This window comes from Pithys albifrons, chromosome 3 (genome assembly GCF_047495875.1).
Source record: "Pithys albifrons albifrons isolate INPA30051 chromosome 3, PitAlb_v1, whole genome shotgun sequence".
NCBI classification, from domain to species: domain Eukaryota; kingdom Metazoa; phylum Chordata; class Aves; order Passeriformes; family Thamnophilidae; genus Pithys; species Pithys albifrons.
Window position 1 is genome coordinate 10,100,507 of NC_092460.1, and position 19,143 is coordinate 10,119,649.

Sequence of the window (19,143 nt, forward strand, 5' to 3'; positions counted from 1 at the left end):
TCACCAGCACCCACCAGGGGCACTGATGCTTGGCAACAGCACTCACTGAGCATGCAGATCTCTTCCAGGGTGAAGCCAGGTGGCAAACTCTTCCTTCTGGGGAAGGAAAGACAAAGTTACCTCAGGTACACTTCAAGACTGCATGGAGGCTGGCTAAAGCCAGGTTTCCGTCACACACAGCTGATCAGAGCAGTGGGGAATTAGCTGTGCAGACCGAGAGGGGAGGGATGGGCCAGTGTGCAGTACCCGACCCCTAACAGTTCTAACCCACACCCCCTATGCTTTTGAGAAGGTGGCAGCAGGCAACCCTGCATGTAACATGTGCTTACTCAGAGAGCTTCTAGAGTGTTTTTTTTTTCTTTCAGCCCCTCCTGAAATACTAAGGTGTTTATGCTGAGCAGTCTTTTAAAACACAGCCACCCCTCTCCCCCCAGCAGTGCCTGGTGAAGTCACTGCACAGTCTGCTCAGCCTGAGCACACATCCCTGGGTTCATCTGTGCTAAAGCAGCCACGGACAGTCATTAAGCAGAGAGCACATTTCAGCATGGACAGTTTTTCAGAGCACAACGTGGCACCTCACAAGCCTCGGCCCCATTTTGCAGCCTTCAGAGTGCAGAATAAATTAAAGAAAACTGGGCCAGGACACCAGGGCTTCTATCTCCCCAAAGAAACAGCACTAACAAGCTTCCTGGCTCTATAGCCCATGCAGCAGCAAGCACAGGCTCCTTACCTCTGTGACTTCAGAGCAGAGAACTCCTCAGAGGTGATGTGCTTCAGAAAATTGAAGCAGAAAAAGAAAATCTGAGCAAAGGGAGAGAGAAGAGCGGTTCAGGAATGAACCCGAGGCTCCATGCAGCCTCTTATCTTGGTGGGGAGGTGCTGGCAAGAACAGCAAAAAATCTGCAGCTACCAGCCCACAATGTGCCATGGGCTGCCACCATCCCATCCTGGGCCTTCTTTTCCATGTTAAACTAACCCTCTGCTCCCTGCCACAGTGACACCCCAGAAAGGAAGGTGTACAACAAGTCTCCTTATCAATGCCTTGCACACATGCCACAAGCACATGGCAGGTACTTATGCCGTTGGAAAAGAATGGCAAAGGGATGGCCTCCAGCAGCTGTTTATACACTCAGGAAGCAGCAAATCAAGCAAGACTGGCAGGGTTACAGCTGCATGCTCCCCATGGGCACCACAGCTGTACCACATGTGGAAGCAGAGTCTGCAGTCCCAAGCTCATGCCCAGTCTGCTCTGCATCATTCACCCTGCTGTGTCTCTGCCACCCTGCGCAGAAACATGCAGGGCTGTGGCCTTCTCCTAGGAGAAGTGGGGAGCAGGGAGTGCTAGAGGCAGCCAGGCAACCCCTCTCCTGCTGCAGCTACCAACTCTACCCATGGCCAAGCAGGCATCAAGCAGAGCTGACGGCCTTGAGCCAGCAGAACTCCAGGAAAGGAATGAATGGGAGGAATTATATCAATAAAAGGATTCTGTGCCCCTGAAAGATGGAAAATAGGCCAGGGTCTTGGCTCTGCTGTTTGAAGGCAGGGGATTCCCTAGTGAGGCGAGAGTTTGAGGAGCAGGGGATTAGCAACAGGGTTAGATAAACTCCCCATCTCTTTTATTTCTATCCAAAAATGCTATTTCACTATACTGCAGCTATAGTCAGAACAATCTTTTTTGCTGTTAAGACAGTGAAAGATTTGAAGAGAATTAGTTCAACTAATTTTAACTTCCTCCCAGACCCATCTGTGCACCCATAGACACATCCCACCAAATACACACACTGGAATCAGCACAAGCTACTCCATGAGCCCAGGATGACATGCAAGCCACATGCAGCTGCAGCACCCAGGCAGGAGGGCTGGCACTCAGGACAAGTACACAAGTACTCAGCTTTATTTCCAAGCTCCCAGGAGTAATAGACCTTAAGCATCCTTCTCATCACTGAGCTGACCAGCAAGTCCTAGCACCTTTCACCTAGGGCCTGAATAGTAATGGCAGGGAAAGTGGCAGGACTGACACCCCACAACAAAACTGGAGCCTGAGAGAAAAGCAGCCCCACACCTTATGCATCAGGAAGTGATGGGGCAAGGCTCCTACCTTGTATTTTCAGCACCTGACCAATCTTTTTAGAGCCCAGCCACACCACTGAGATTACGAGAGGCAGGCAGTGCACACTGCTACCATAAACAAGTATCCTGAGGACACAAAGTAGTGCTCAGTCACTGCCCCAGACATGACACTCACCTCTTCTCCTTTACTGAGTCGATCGACTAACATGTGCCTAGAAAAAGAGAAAGGGAAGCTCGATCACACACCAGAATCAGCAGAAGACCACAAGGTGTCAAGAATGGCCAGACACCTGAGCCCTCAGGTAAAAAAAGGCATCAGCCCTTTTTGTCCCAGCTCACAACAAATAGGAGCCCTGAAGGCTTCTACCCTGCTGTGCAGGGATACACATGTGAGTAAAACTTATGATGCCTACCCAAAGAGAAACCAGTCATAGGCCACTGTCAGGTAGAGAATCTCCGACGGCTCCAGGGACGTGTGGATCAGCCCATCCTACAAAGCAAACGAGAGCAGCCTTCAGGCAGCAGCCCTGGGGACTGGGACTGGGGTATTCATGATCTGATGAACACTGTCATGGTGAGCCAAGATGCCCAGCTTCCTCTACCTGCCTGTGATAGTATGTCTGAAGGAACATCAACTAATCCACTACCACTTCCTGGTGACAGTCATTCACCCTCCAAGGAATCACCCCCAGAAACACAGGAGGTCAGCCAGGTACTCACAGCCCACAAGGAGAGGCGCAGTAAGGAGATGAAGAGAGGAGTTCGATCCCAGCCGGATATACAGTGCACCAGGAGCCCGCTGTCATCTGCGCCAGGTAGGCATAGAAAACAAAAGGAAAAAAAGGATGTTGCTACAAGAGCAATGACTTCTTTATGGAAAATCTATAGAGACAAGTTCCCCTCTGTCCTCACAGCCCAGGCTCAAGAGCAGAGCTCAGCCACCAAGCCAGAACATTCTGTCTTGAATACGGCAGCCAACAAATTGCTCAGAGTGTCCTGGGTTATCAGCAACACCAGCTGATGTGCTGTCCTGGTCCTGACAGCTGCTCAGGACATGAAGCCATTAGTGTAATACAGGTCAGTTTCTATCAATGACAAACTTTCCTAGTATAAAAGGACTGGAAAAGCAAGACCAATGCTACAAGCACACCTTTGCCTCAGGTAATGAACTTGACTACATCACCAAGGAACATTACTTTGCTACCCAGAACATCAATCTGGCCAGGTGCAACCCACTATCGCAATCTATCCCCACAGCAGTGAGAAACCTGCTCCAACTGAACACTTTTTCAGTCTCACTAAACCTCCTACTGCACATTGAGCAAAGCAACACATGAGACAACTCCTACGCTCTCCAGAAAATCTGTGGTGTCCCCCAACACAAAGACTACAGGAGAGTCTGTAGTTGGCCATGCTGGCAAACCCAGTCATGGCTCCATCTATCCAACAGTGTTAGGTTGGAAGTCACAGTGCCCAGAGGGAATGGGATGCCACACAAAGCAGCAGACACTCTTCAGAAAGTTGGGTTGCTGTGATGAAAGACAGTGGAAGGGGCTCTTAAACAGGTAACAAATGAGACTGTGCTGGGGGCACAAAACACAGCTGTCCAGCAAAACAACAGCCAAGAGTCAACAGAGGAACAAATGTTTCTTCTCTCCGGGTTTAAAGCAGTAAAACATTAGGTTAAGTTTTCACATATCCCTTCATGCTTGGGAGAGGGTTTTCAAGGAATCAGCAAGTCACTCTCAAAGTGGGGAGCTGGAGCCCTAAAATGGTAGAACCATTACCCTGTTTTGAAGGGAGAAAAGTGAAGCTCTCTATAAAGTGACTCTTCTCTAGTGGGGCACTGATTCACAGTGGCACTAATACCACCAGCTGTTCTTCCAGAGACAGCGACTGCTTCAGCTACACTGCTGGGAGCAATGAGTTTGCCTTACCATCACTATTGATGATGGAGATCAGCAGCTTCAGGTAGTTTTGTGTCTGCTGTACAAGGTCCCAGCTCTGCAGAGGAGAAATGTTGAGGGTTAGTCTGCCCACAGCAAAAGGCTGCTCTGCAGTTTAGAGCTGCTCTACCCAGAACACCAGTGAAGCAGAAATACCTGCATGGCCATTCCTCAGAATGACAGACTTTCCCCTTGGAATCAATCCCTCCGTTCTCTGCAAAAGGCACTCTGGGACAAGATACTAGGTAGGCAAATAAAACAATAGAAGGCCATTTCTACTGTCTGCCTGGCTGGCACAGAATCTGCTTGCCTGCAGCCCCAAAGCTCCAAGCACAGACCATGCTCAGAGAGGCAGCAAACACCTGTGGAGCACTGACCCAGTTCTGCAGCCCCTGCACACGTGCACTTCAGCAAGTGGCTCAGCCACGTTACAGCTGTGTTTGTGATGCAAGCAGCATAATGGGGTGTGCAGCCCAAGGTCAGCAGCCTGTTCTCACAACCCAAGCACTTTGCTCAAAACTCTCTGGCCCTGGAAAACGTCACCAGCAGGCTGCTGGCAGAGGGCTGACCCTTTCCCACTGCTTCAGACAGGCACTGGATTCTGCAGTAACCCCCAGGTAGCAGCAGAAATACAGAAGGGCTCTGAACTCAGAGATCTCCAGCACTACAAGATATACAGGTGAAAAACATCAGAACAATCCCAAGCTTATCACTTGACCACTGTGTGATGAAAAGATCCAGGGAATTTCAGTGGTTTGATCAGAGTCAGAATGAGCTCAAGGAAAATAGGGTAGCACTGGCAATGAAAAGGCAAGAAAGGGGATGCACTTCATGGTAGAAATGTTAGTGGTATAAGTGAGATGTGACCACCAGCAATGGAACACTTGCTGTGTGCTTGCATGTGTGCATGTAACCACACTGAAGAGCAGTAGTGTCAGACAAAGAACATATTGCTCTGCCATGAAACGTGCATGGTCTCAAAAGAGTAGAGAAATGGGGAACACATTCAGCCTGGGGCAGAAAAACATGGAAGTCTTTTATCTGCCCAATTCTATCTTGTGCTCATGTCAGAAGGAATTATCTAATTGCCCAGTCTGATCTCTCTATTCCACAAAGCTTTGTTCAGTGGCCCCAAGTACTGCCTCAAGCTCGCACTTGGCAACATCTTTGCTCAGAGAAGCACCTCAGCAATGGGGTGACAGCTCATTTCTCCTTTGGCAGCATGTTCCAACAGATCACCCTTAAAAATAACATACAAGACTGCCTTTTTTTTAACTGCAGGTCTGATTTTAGACTGCTTCTTGTGCAGCTCTTCTTCCCCAGACTGAAGAGTGCTTTAGAATTAGTATTTTCTCCCTGAAAATGTACTGACACATTAATCAAGTCAACCCTCCATCACCTTAGTGATTAGCTAAACAGACTGAGAACTTCAGCTTTGAGTGAAGCACCTTCTCCAGTCCTCAAATAATTTCTGTGTCTATTTATTACACCCTCTTCAATTTTTAATTTCCTTTTTAAAACACTGGCTGCTCAGTATTCTAGTGAACAAGTTTCTAGTCATACACGAGGTGTGGTTGTATTAGTTCTGCTTCAACACTGCCAGGTATTTTTCTGTGATTCTGCTTATGCTGGCACTTAAAGAGTATTTACATCACTGACAAGAAACATTGGCCCAGCAAGGGGAGCTCTGCTGGTTCTGTGGTGCTTCCAGCCACAGAGCACAGTAATGTGACACGCTCCAGCCGTCACAAAACCTGGTAGGTCCACTGATGTGTGAAATGGAGTGCACTAATCAGTAGTGTAAGGTGATACTCCCTGGCGTGAACAAAGGTAAACCTCGAAGCTTAGGCAAACATAAGAGTTCAATTACCATTTGCCATGCTGTCACACTAATCAGGAATGGAGACCTGCCACAGTCAGTCATGATTTTCTACTCCTCCCCCACAGGACAGGCACCTTGCACACCTGTGAAGAAGGTGCCCAGTCACTCAGCTCTGCTCACATACAGGAAGGCTGACCTCTCTCAAGACTCCCCACAGCCAAGGAGGAGGTCTGCCCAGTGCAGAGCTGACACTGAGAACAAGTTCCTGTCATGTTCCTTACCTTTATTAGCAACCTACCTCCCTAATGGTTTGCAAATTTTGGAAGGCTACAGAAAAAGATTTGACTTTACAGAGCTTTTGGGTAGAGGATTTCCACTGCCATTCTGAACAGCCTCGCCCCCACTGAGATGGTACAAAGCGAGCCAGATCACGGCAACAGGAGCATATCAGACTTCAACTTTACAGATCCTTCCTGAAAAAATCTCTGATGTCCCACAGAGACATACACTTTGCTCACCTGGTACTCACTCCAATCAATATTCAGAGACTGGGTCAGAGAGACTGGAATACTTAATGGAGCATCTACATAGTCCTGCAAAAAACCCAAACACACTTGGTCAGAGGAAAGTCATGGTTTGAAGGGAGAGAGTTCCAGAAAAGAAACATGACAACAAATGCCAAATGGTGCATTAGAAGAAAACATCTTGGCAAAGCATCTTTGGATGCAAAAACCTAGAGGTAAAAATTACCTCATAGACTCTTGGAAAGACTAATGGACAAGAGGAGCTTTTGTGTGCTCCCAACAGTGAAAGTCAGGCATATCAGTTTTTGAATTTCTGTAGGGCTGCTCGATTCAACCACCTCCCTCAGCAGGAGTCAGAATATAAAGAAGGAACTGAGAACAAAAGCTATCAATAAGATATCAAAATTCAAAACCAGGAGCAACCCATACCTTCCATCACAGGTCAAGTATCCTAGACTTTAGGATAATGAGTCATTTATTTCACACATGAATTTTACAATTAATAATTTAGCACTTTCACTATCTGTTTCATTTGTCCTGTTAGTTTCTTCTTTGTGTTCAGAAACAGGAACATGACACATACACCACTGCTCAGAAACTCTGAGGCAGGATTTAAGCCCTGTAAAGCCCACAGCTCTCCATTTTGTACCATCCATATACCTGTTTCCAGTTAAATATGAGACCTTCAGCTGTATAATCCCGGTCTTTGTAGTCCTTAAAAAATTCACAGCCTGCAAGAAGAAGAGATAATGAACAACTGTTCAGATAACTGGTATCTAACAAGTGAAGTGCCCTGTGGGACTGGAAGTGCTGGCAGCCCCGGACTCCAGAACACCAAATCAATCAAAACTGCTGCCTGTGGGAAGAGCAGAGCAGTAATCATCAGTACAGTGTGCAGCACGGCCTCCAGCAACAACAGCCCAGGGCACTCAGCAGTGAAGACACTTACACAGCACAGGGCAAACTCCAAACACAGCAAATGTGGAGTTTGAGGGACTGATTTTGTTCTTTCCCAAACAAGAAGTTTCTCCAAGGAGCTATGCTTTGCAGGGCCATGGACTTTTGCACCAATCTAGGCATCCGCTTGACATGCTGAGTGAGAAGGAGCAAGCTTAAAGAAGGTGTTGGCAGAGCCCTGGGGAAAGCCAACTTTCCCGGGGCACTGCTGCAGGCAACAAGAAAGGGCTCTGTCAGAGGTGCCTGTGATTTGTCTCACATTTAAGTCTCCTCTTTCTAACATGCGATTTGCCCTATCTGAAGGAAGCAGGTACACAACCACTTCCAAGCTTTCCCGCAAGCCCTTCTCTCCTGAAGTGTGTCCTTTGGCTCTGCTCTTCTCAAAAAACCATTTGAAGTCTCTGCTGCAAACTGCAGTCACTTAGTCACAGCCGAGCAGCACCATTAGGACTGCGGCTGCCTGAAGGCTACACAGAACACCCCTCCCAGTGTGCTGTGTGTGCCCCAGCAGTGCCACAGCACCAAGGCACCTCCGTGCCAGGCACAGAGCACAGACAGACATTCCCACCCTGCAAGCCACAAGGAACTCCAGTGGCAAAATAAACCCCTTTTGTGCAAGCACAGGACTAATATTCAAAAACACAGTCAGGACACAATCCGTCAGTTGAGATTTAACTCCAATTAAACAACGGCTTAAAGCAAAGAATGGGGGCTTATGGTAGTAAGTGCTGGCATCTATAAACACCAAAAGCTTTCACAGATAGCCCATTTTAACCCAAGTCTTTCACTCCTGACAGTTCTTTCTCTTTGCTCAGTAAAAACTGTCTGGATGGTCAAGCTCAAAGAGTGGTGGTGAATGGAGTTGAATCCAGTTGGTGGCTGGTCACAAGTGGTGCTCCCCAGGGCTGAGTACTGGGGCCAGTCCTGTTCAATATCTTTGTCAATGATCTGGATGAGGGGATCAAATGCACCCCCATCAAGAAGTGGAGTCACCATCCCTGGAGGTACTTAAGAGCTGTGTAGATGTGGCACTCAGAGACATGGTTTAATGGTGGTCTGGGCAGTGCTGCATTAATGGTTCAATGATTTTAAAGGTCTTTTCCAACTAAGACGACTCTATGACTTCCTGTCTGGACACTGCCTCACTCACCTAAGATAACAGGATCTCGGAATATCTTCAGAGACAAATTACAAAACAGAAATTCTTCCAGTACAATCCTGGAAACATCAATAAGAAGGTATTTGGCCAGTCACTAGAGGGGTTACTGATCCTTAAATATGTATGTCTCAGATATAACAGAATGACAACATTCCCCCATCGACCAGCATTGCTGAAATCAGGCAACATCTGCAGGGAGAATTTTCAGTTTTGTAAGGTTTACTTCTAGTGTGGCAGTGAAGAGCTGCTACAAGAAAGCAGCTGTCCCAGATGGCAGAAGAGGAAGGACCATCTGAACATTGCTTACCATATGCAGATCCTCATACAGTGACAACTGCGCAGCTTAACTCTACAGTTACTTCTTTACAACCCTACAAAAGACCAGTGACACTGTCTCTGTCATGTTCCAAGTCTGGTGAGGTGAGCAGCAGCAACATTTATCTGCACTATGTACTACAGAAACCAGTAATACCCTTATTTCTGTACACCTTGGCAACCTGCACGGCAAACCTGTCACTGGTGTCTGTATAAAAGAAAATACACCTTTTAAAAAAAAAACATTAAAGGACAATGAAGGAAAAATTTGGGTCTGGATCATCCACAACAGTTTTGTTCTTTATTCCTTGCCCTTTCTTTATGCACAGACAGACCTTAAGCACAGCAGCCTTGCATCCGATCCTATTGCTGAGCCTGACATCAGCAGGCAGGCAGCAACATTCAGTTCATCTGTAAGAGTGTGAGTGACCCAGCAGTGGTTGCTAAGGCACAGGGACAGATATAGCCAGGGAGACAGGCTGGATTGGGCTGCATCTGTCCTATGCTGCAGGCTCAGGTGAACTGTTCTGCCTAGTACCAAGGATTTCTTACAGTGGAGCTCTGGAACACCAGACTAGAAATCACCCTTAAGAATTTGGTTTTTACATAACACAGGGCAAGACATGTATTTTGCATCAAGTAGTATTTTGTAGTTGCAGAGATGTCAAAGGCCATCTTAAGCAGTTCCCACCTCGGAGACTTTTTCTCTGTACTTGAATTAATAAGGACTGCTGAGAAATTATTTTGCCACCTCAAAGAGTGCCTAATGCTGACTCACACCGCCAGAGCATCCAGAATCATTGCTCTGTTCTCAGTTTAAAAGAGCTTCTCTCCAGAGGGAGCACAGGAAACATTCAGCAAGCCACAGTCATTTCACCACACACACACTTATTTTCCAATCCCCAGAAACGGATTGTCACCTGTCCCTTGGGATTCCCTCTGGACATCATTCCTGTACCTGGATATGGGATGGAGAGAAGCGTGAAATCAGCGTAACGTTGAGCTTTGTCCACTTTCTCAGAAGATGTCACACTACACAGGACAAGAGGAGAACAGCAGATATTTGCAGAGTATTTTTCACACAGATACCCAACACCCAAAAAGCTACCTGCCACGTCTCCCTGCACAATGACTTGACTCAGTAGTGAGGAGGTGCAGAACTTACTCAACACATCCAAATAAATGGGTATAGCCCAAGATTACTACAGCTTTTCTCTGAGAAAACCAGGAGAAACATCTCCCTCTGTTCCTATACAAGTAAAGGCCTCTTTTGCTCTCCCCCTTATGAAAGGAGTGACTCTCATCACTGTAAGTGCTACCCAGAAAATCCACTCAGACTGCAGAAGGCATGATGAGAGCAGCTATCTCGCCCATTGATAAAGCTTTCTCTGGCCTAAAACCTGGGCTTATCTTTACAGCATCAACTAACCAGTACTGCTGCAGGACACTTCCAAGGACTGTTCCCAGGATACTGAGTGAATGTCCAACAGCAGTTCACTCCTAAGGGCTACACTACCTGAAAACCAAACCCTGCACAAAACAAATGAACCCAGACTCACTTCAAGCCAAACTTCACCTTCTTGTTTTCCACCATCAGGTCACAGATATATCGGACAGACAGGTATCGAAGCAGCTTGATGTCGTGCCCTCTGACCTTGTCAAACAGCTGGGAATCTGCATTTCTGCAAGACAGAATGAAGCAAAGCAAGGTGAGTCTGGAAGACTGACCATATTGAGTGTGATTCTTTGCACAGTACTGTCACAGTTCTTCCCTGAACCACTTCTAGCCATAAGCAGCGTAGCATAAGCCTTGTCTCCACAGGTCTGAGTCAGATTCTGCAATGAACTGACACTGCAAACTTTGTGCTTATGGTCCCTTCCCCCATCTCACTCTGTTCTCTCAACGAGCACATAAGACACAGAACAATTTATCCAGCCTGGAAATGTACTTTTCAATGAAGTAAATACATCTGTGCAGTTCAAACACCTTTTTAAATGGCTTTATTTTTGTCTCCAGCCCTTCTCTCTGGCAATAGATTATCAGGATTCAGTTACACTGGGTTCAGCTAGCTCTTAGAACTCAAGACTCTTCCAGAAGAAGATGATGGTCTTAAGCCTGTGCCCACAGCCCAGACTAGAAAAGAGCGGAACTGAATGGCTGAGCCAGTCAACTCATGTCCAAACCCTCTTTTCCCCATCCCAGTGATGCATACAAACCTACGTGCAGGATCTTCCTCTGAAATGTCTTCTGCATCTGCCCAAGCATCATCAGAACCTCCTGCAAGCAAGACATTAAGAACAGAGGGTCGTGTAAACCAACTCAATTCCCAGTCTGACAAGATATGTACACACATGAAAAGGCTGTGTTTTGGTGTCCTCTCTTCACACCTAAATGCTCCCAATAGTTCCCCACACTTCCTCTTCCGGAAAAACCTGTTTTCTAATGTAGCCCACTCTTCCCTTGTCACTGCAAAGTACCTAAGCATGTCAAACCCATTACTGACAGTCAGAGGACATCCCAAAAATGTTACACAGTGCTTTGCTATGCCAAGCTTCAGTTTCCACACTACAGATACACACTACTCCCCTAAAGAGCTTTCCCTGGAGTCCAGTATATCTCACCATTAGCAGGATTTGATTCCCAATGATTAGTCAAGCAGCAGCAAGTTCTAACCCTCTTTCTCCCGTTACTCCCATCCACAGCATTTGGGAATCAGTACACTGAATCCTTTGGGATGCCTTACTTGCCTACATTCTTCCTCTAACTCACTGTTCAGCCTCAAGTTCTTTTTATGAGCTGTGTGGTGCTCTGTCCTGTAGTACCATGCTTGGAAATGGGATGAGGTTTCAGGTCTTTGCTCTGTTACGCAGGGCCTGATACAAGCAGGTCCATGCTAGAGTTCTGCCTCAGCTTTTGGGAAGAGCTTGCTTTCATGTCTAGGTCACTGTCCCAGCACTGGCCAGCCTTACCAGGCAGTGACAAATGACTCCTCACTCACCTGAGAAGATGTAGTTGTAGCCAGTGCGCCCATATAGTTCTCCCCAGCCGGCCAGTGTTGCTGATCTGCAAATATGCTGGAGGAAAATTTCATTATTAACCACACAGGCTCCAGGAGTCTTTCCCTTATCAGGTCTCTGGCCTATTTGCTGTCATGCTACACAGAAAGATTGGCACTGACAACTATCGCCTCTCTGCAGCCTCCCCTCCACCCCGGTCCAGACAGAGTTCTCCAAACACATCAGACTCCCCAAGTGCCCTTATCTGTAGCTAGTTTTTAAATCACATTTTCATCTCCAAATCTCCAATTCACTAATACAGTCAGTTCCTGCCAAGTTAGCAACATCCATGCTCTGTTAATACCCTGCTTGAGCCTTATTTCCACATTCCTCCAGATGAGATTACAGATGGTCCCAGTACAACCCTGGGCAGTTCACTCCTGCAGAAAAAGGTCAGCAGATGCAGCCCATAGTGGCATCAGTCAAGCCAGATTAAAATTGTCACAGGTATGATTTTGCCACTGTTTCTAAATTGAACTAAGAAAACTGAATTAAGATACTTAAATTCTAAATGAGACTATTCCTATAGGGCTTCCACACGGTTTAAGTAATTCACACAAAAATGAAACTACTTTCACTTTCTTACAGATCCCCTTGCAGACAAACCCACACATTCATAGACCATTTTTGCAATCTTGCCTCTCCAGGAAAGAGACAAGAGAAGCTTCTCTTTAGAGAGAAGTTATTCAAAAGGAGATCACTGCTGGGAAGTGTAAGGGACTGAAAGGGACCATAATTATCTTTCCCTTCCCAAACACTAAATATCTTGAGTCCTTCAGAAGGGACACACATACAGAAAAAAAATCTTAGCTCTTTGGTGCAAGGCTCATCATTTGGTGAGGGAAAATAGCCCAAAGTCCCCACAGATGACTAATGCAGGCCAGACAGCAAATCCTACTGGCTACTGCAGGCTGTCTGCTTGTACCCAAGCATAGATTTTCACTGTGTTTGGAAAGGTGGCAACTGACTGAAGCCATGGCCATACAGTTCAAACATCAGGGAGAAAGGTCATTGTCTAAGTAAAGAAAAGTAACCCATGAAGCTTTACCTTTCCCTTGTACAGAATGACAGGGCAAACAAAGCGTCCTCTACACCTCGCCATCTTACTCCGGTTGATGAGGTCCTGCAGTTTGCCAACCTGCACAGTGCTCTCAAACCTGGTGGGCAGAGATTCGGTCAGTACACAGAGCATCTCCCCTCACACCCCCTTCAGCAGAGCTGCCACACACACTCTGAGCTGCAACCCCCATCCCATTCCCCAGAAGCCAGCTCTGAAGTCAGCAAGCCAAAGGACACCACTTTGAGAATTTCTTCTGCTGCTGAACAGCACGTGCAGACACTTTTCTGTCACCTTTTCTTTATTCTGAAAGACCAGTGCACAATACATGACAGCACCATTGGGGGTGACAGTATCAGCACCATCAGAAGGGTACGTTACAGACTAACATGTGGATTGCTAGTAAAGGACTGCCAGAGTAAAACTGTCTACAAAAATGTATGTTCTGCTTTCCTTCCTATCACCTTTCCATCAAAAAGCAGCTCAGCATTACCATCACAGTGAATTCATCATCAGATTGATAGTAGTTTTTCAATGAAAAATAAATAAAATAGAGAATCAAATCCTGAACACTCCATGAACTTTAGTTCTGGTCACTCAAGCACTTTTGTTGCCAGGTAATTAAACAACTTTCTGTAAATGAGCCAGTGGGTTGATCAGGGTCCTTACATTAATGTCAGCTGCATCTGCATAACTACATTTTGTTTGGTTTTCTGGTTGAAGTTAAAACAGAAGTGTGCTCCATGTTGGGAGACATTTTGGAAACAAGCGAAAATTGCTGCAATTTGTCCAAGTACCTGTCTACATTTGACAGGAATCCAAACTTACTTCTGAACTACAGAGACCCTCAGGAGGAACTGTGAATGCAAGGAGGACTAGACGTGCCACAAGGAATTGGAGAAGCATCCAGCCTGACATAATGGAAACCAGGTGAAGTCTGGACATACAAAACTGCATGGCCATGCACTTAAGAGATGATTAACAAGAACTTCCAGTAGCCCTTTCCAGTAGTGGAGCACAGGAAAAGAGCCTTGATGAACTGGTTGTCCCTGGAGGCTCATACATTACCAGCATGCTAAGTCTGAAAAAAGGGAAAAATAAGATCACAGGAAATTCCCCAGAGGGATGGAGAAGTACCAGCATTACTGTGCAGAGCATAAGTTCTCACCTAAGGCATCTGATTCCAGTGACCCACCCCTGCCTGAAAAGGCACAGCAAGATGAGTAGGATGGCCAAGGGACAGTCTATGCTACAAGAGAAACCACCAGGGACTGACTGGCAGAGCAGATGAAGTAAGGACACGGCAATCAGGATGTAGGAGAGAACTTAACAAGGGAGGAGGAGAACTCAAAGGCAAGGGACAATGTTGGCATAGGAACAAATCAGTAACTTTATGCTGGAAGTTAAAAGAAAGTTGCTAAACTTCAGAACCAGTGAGAACATGGTGCAACATACCGGCAGCTGTCATTATGGGAAGGATTAAAAAAATTAATCTATTATTAACATAGAAATTGATCTGTTTATGGAAATGATTATACAAGCTGGTGGCACTGGAAGCAGGGAAACAGCAAACAAGACCTTAAAATCCTACTTTATTTTTTTTAAAAAAGAAGAAATTAGTTCTCAGAATTTGTAGTGGAGCCTTAAGTTTTTTCACATTTTCCTGTACACACAACTATTTTCCTGTCCAGTTCCAATGAGCTTTGACATATATCAGAATTTACAGAACAAGAAACCCACACTAAGCTTCTTTAAATGCTGTGAACATGACGGTACTAATTACAAAGAGAAGAAAACATGAGCAGTGTGAGAAGAGATGCCTTTGTGTATAATTCCCAACATGAAACTATTTTGAAACTCAGAGTTTCTGGCGCACAGATTTGGTTGCGGAGATGTTTTCAAATGAATGCACACAATCAAGAGGCATATCCTGCACTCTGCTCCAGTTGCCTTTATGTTTCCCTTGCAAAAGTGGATATAGGGGAAAACAAGGACCTTAATATGGTTTTACCAGAATAGCTCCATGGCACTGCTTCTAAGTACAGAAGATGGGATTCTGCAAAAATGAAGTGCCTGAAAGACCAGCAATTTTAAGAGAAGTGCCTCCCCAGGGGCTTAGACAAGACAATAGGTTTCACCTCTCAGCACACTCACTGCACTTCCCTGGAGAGGCATCACAGCACTGGGGAATGCGCCTGAGCAGCTTGGCAGGAACCCAGAACATGGGGCAAGCAGGAAGCCCAGACCCCCCTGGGGACACAAAAGGATGAGCCCCTCTCCCAGGCACACCATGCCTGCAGACACACTGGAGACACTCTCTCTGGAGAACAAGGCTCTTGGATCTACTCATCTCAAAAACCATCATCAGTAAAGCCAGAGATAAACGTGAGCTAGAGGCAAACATGGTAAACAAACACAGTTGTACTGAGACTACTGCAGTAAGGGGAAGGATGACCTCTGTAGAACAAGTGTCATGCTTTTACATGGACTAGTGACTAAAAGCAACATAAGTACAAGTAAAAACTACTGAAAAAGGCTCAGAAAAGAGCACTCATCAGCAATGTGACAGAGCACCAGTAAGACTGTTGGGTACAAGGCAGAGAATAAGGTAGAAGGAATGATGTGTATCTAAACTCTGTTTTTAACCTTTGGGTGTTTGGGGTATAGTGGGGGGCGGTGTGTGCTGGGCAAAGCTGACCTCTTGACCTCCCTCCACCCAAAATCAGACTCAAAACCTGAAGTCATCTTTTCAAATGCAAGGGAACCGTGTTGTAAAAGAGCAAGCAACAGTTTGGGCAACTATTTTAGACAGGCCTGAAGCAGAGATGCCCCTCTTTAGGTGGCCATAACAGCACAAAGTGGTCCTCTCATGTTGTTAGATTACAAACAACTGTGAATATATTTGTTTGGAGTGCAAACATGTAACAGGATCTCATCTAGTGAAACCAAAGATGTGGTCGGTGCCTGAGATTCAGACATTTTCATTAAACTCAATCACAGTAACTTGGAACTTATGTTGTGGCTGCAAAGCTGTCCAGTGGAAAAGCACCTGTGGGTGCTGGTTGAGAGCAGCTGAATACAAGACAGTGTGTCCAGGTGGCCAAGGGCATTCTGGCTTTTATCAGCAATAGTGTGGCCAGCAGGACCAGGGCAGTGATTGCCCCCTTGTAGTCAGCAGTGGGGGGAGGTGACATCAGAGATTTCCAAGCACAGGGAAGGGCTCCTGGTTGTCAGACACACTGTCCTACTTTCTGTGGCTCCTTACAATCAGCACCTGATCAAGGGACATAGAGGCTAAAAACACACATGGAATTCCTCCTTCACCTGCCTGGAATTCAGAGTACTGTTAGCAAACTTTGACCAAGCAATATCTTTTTTTCCCCCAGCCACAAAATGAACAGGATCAGGAAACTAATCTGGTTTAAAAATATCCAACTTTTGCTTGTTCCCCACATGCTTCAGAAGCAGCTGCACTAGCAGAACTGATGGGCCGGCACAGAGTTTGCACACATGAAAATTGCTTCCAAAACACCTTAGTATTCTCAGAGGTGTGAAGCCTCAAGAAGATCTTAGCAGCTGATTAAAACATTACAAAGATAAAAGCAGAAGTATCCAAGGCCAGGCTGCATGGGGCCCTGAGCAACCTGGTCTAGTGGAACGTGTCACTGCAGATGGTGGGGGGCATGGAAACCAGATGATCTTTAAGGTTTCTTCTAACCAAAACCATTCTGCAGTTTTACAAAAGGTAGCCAAAGGCACCCAGTCCTAGAGGCAGTCTCCTGCTCACCAGAAGAGGTTCTTGAATTCTGTAACACATGAAATGCAACAGTTTCTGTGTAATAAATATTCCATAGAAGTACAATGATGAAACTAAAACCCAGATTTGTCTAAAGATCACTGAGCGGCTTTCAGAGAGAGCATCACCCAGAAATCAGGAGAGGGATGATGAAGTGTAGTCTGTTCCCGTGAATCTCTGGCACATCAAATCAAGACTTGGAAAGAATGAATATTAAAAAAGCTCATTGCCACTCCTGGCTTGCAAAAGTCACAGAAGAAAATGGGGCACCAAGTGTAAAAGGTCTTGTTTTGAATACTCGTCAGAAAAATTAAGCATCCTTTCCTCTCGCAAAAGCAGGAAAACAGAAGCATTCAGTTTCTCTTCCCTAGTTACATTTACAGCTTCAGACTTCAGTTTCCTGTTTTCTGCAGCAAGGGGTCGTTAAGCAGAAATTCTCCCACCTGACAGTCAGTTGTGACTGGTTTCCAAAGACCCTCTCCTACAGCACCCAGCCCATGTGACAGCACAGCAGCTGATGGTTTGCCTTCCTCAGGCAACGCAGGTGGACGTGTAAGGGGGACTTAGTGACCCTCCTTTTGAGGACATTATTCTTGTCATGGACACGCAGTTCAGACTGCAAAACTGCATTATGTCTTGCTGGAAGAAAAAATAAAACTGCGAGGCTGTGGTTGGAGCGCAGGGAGCAATGTGGGAGCAACGTGAGACCAACGTGATCCTGAGTTTGTGGGTCAAAGTCCAGAAATGCATTGGCTTAGACGTGAACCAAACTGCCAGGAAGCATTTCCCCTTAGCTCACTAAACCTCAGCACCCGCTGACCTGCCCTCCACGGCGGGGAGCCATGAAATAGCCTGGACTGACAGAAATATCTGTCCAAACTGCCTTGTCTGCCTAGCCTTTAGCAAACCCTGTGCCCTGACACGCTTTGCAGACTACAATTTCCCGCATCAGAGGCCTTGCAGCAAGACCATGGGCACTTCATCACGAGAGGGAGAGCACTGCACAGTCTCACTGTCAGCCTCGAGCCTCTGGCCGAGCTGCAGCAGAGCAATCCCCAGGACCCAGCGCTGCGCTCGCGTTCACTCCAGGGTCACACGCGGCAGGGCGGGCGCCGCCCCGGGTACCACCCCGAGCACCGCCGCTCCCTTCGCACCCCTCGAGCTCCAGGCTCAGCTTTCACCGAGGCAGCCCGGGAGCCCCGGGCGCTGGGAGGAGCCGCATGGGAGCGCGGCAGCCCCGGGAGGCAGCGACGGGAGCCCCGGGAGTGGCTGATAGCGCCGGCTATAATTAGCAAAGCCCGCAGGGCTTCCCCCGGCCGGGGGAGCCCCGGGGCGGCAGCGGCGGGCGCGGGAGCTCCCCGGGACAACAAACACAACAACAACAACAACAAACTCCGCCGGGTGTGAGCCGGCGGACACGGGGGCCTTACGGGTCGCGGCCGGCGTCGCGCTCCAGGAGGACGATGTACCGCGGGTAGTGGGCGCAGACCTCGCCGTGCAGGTTGGGGATCACGCTGTAGCGATAATCGCGGCCAAAGAGCTCCAGGCACCGCCGCTCGATCCGCTCCACCTGCGCAGAGACATCGCTCAGTGCCCGCCACGCCGGTGCCCCCCAGCCCCGGTGGTCCCCACGCGCCGGTGCCCCCCCCGAGCCCCGGTGCGCCCCCCGAGCCCCAGTGCCCCCACCTTGGCAGCGGCGGCGCCGCCGCCGTCCTTGGCGCGGTACTGTGCCCGGGAGAACTCGAGCAACAGCTCGGCCAGGGCGCGGTCCCCGGAGCCCGCCGGGGGGCAGCCGCGGGCCGCCGCCGCCATGGCCGCTCCGCTACCACCGCCTCGGGCCCATCGCCCCGCCCGCCGCTTTCCGCCCGCCGCCACCGCCCCTTCCGCCCGCTCCCGCCGTCATCGGGCCGCGCCGCGCCCCGCCCCGGGCACCGGCACCGCTCCGCACCCGCGTGTGTGGACACGGGGCAGAGGCTGTCTAGGCGTGCGCTGCCCTTCATAAAGAATCCCGCCCCGAGGTGTGGCCGCGCACACCGAGCCGGTGCCGGTGCCGGTGCCGTGATGAACAGTGCCGCAGGACCGGGCACGGGCTCGTGTGCCGTGTGGTGCCACGGAGCCAGCTCGGGCTGTGACTCCCGAGCCGGCCGGGCCGGAGCTACACAGCTCTTCGGCTCTCGCAAGGGAACACTGAGTGGTTTTCATCAGCGTTTGTCTGATTTGTAAATAAGCTGCGGGTCTGGACAGGACTTGAGAGAGAAAGAGGCCCCTGGAGCATTTAATGACAGCTGAGTTCAGCTGCAGCCAAGGCAGTGCCTTCGCTACCCTAAGAAGGAAACTGGGCCGAGACGGGCTGGGCTCTGCTGCGTTTGGGACCAGTCGGAGGCTGCCGGGGCAGGGACAGGACTTTGCAGAGCACCTGTCGCCATACAGGTCAGGTGCC

The 19,143-nt window shown here is 48.1% G+C and overlaps 1 protein-coding gene across 1 annotated transcript in view; it reads right to left on the reverse strand.

Annotated features, from left to right (window-relative positions):
• Window positions 1-18,606, reverse strand: part of MTMR14 (myotubularin related protein 14) — a 32,231-nt gene extending 13,625 nt beyond the window's left edge. The window contains 17 exon segments of the mRNA XM_071550437.1: window positions 47-96; window positions 731-801; window positions 2,246-2,282; window positions 2,484-2,560; window positions 2,791-2,876; window positions 4,008-4,074; window positions 6,357-6,431; window positions 7,023-7,093; window positions 9,752-9,825; window positions 10,353-10,475; window positions 11,011-11,071; window positions 11,793-11,868; window positions 12,899-13,007; window positions 18,134-18,273; window positions 18,390-18,529; window positions 18,532-18,576; window positions 18,579-18,606. Of these exon segments, the coding sequence (XP_071406538.1) occupies window positions 47-96; window positions 731-801; window positions 2,246-2,282; window positions 2,484-2,560; window positions 2,791-2,876; window positions 4,008-4,074; window positions 6,357-6,431; window positions 7,023-7,093; window positions 9,752-9,825; window positions 10,353-10,475; window positions 11,011-11,071; window positions 11,793-11,868; window positions 12,899-13,007; window positions 18,134-18,273; window positions 18,390-18,529; window positions 18,532-18,576; window positions 18,579-18,606 (1,330 nt within the window).
• Window positions 18,607-19,143: the final 537 nt, after the last annotated feature.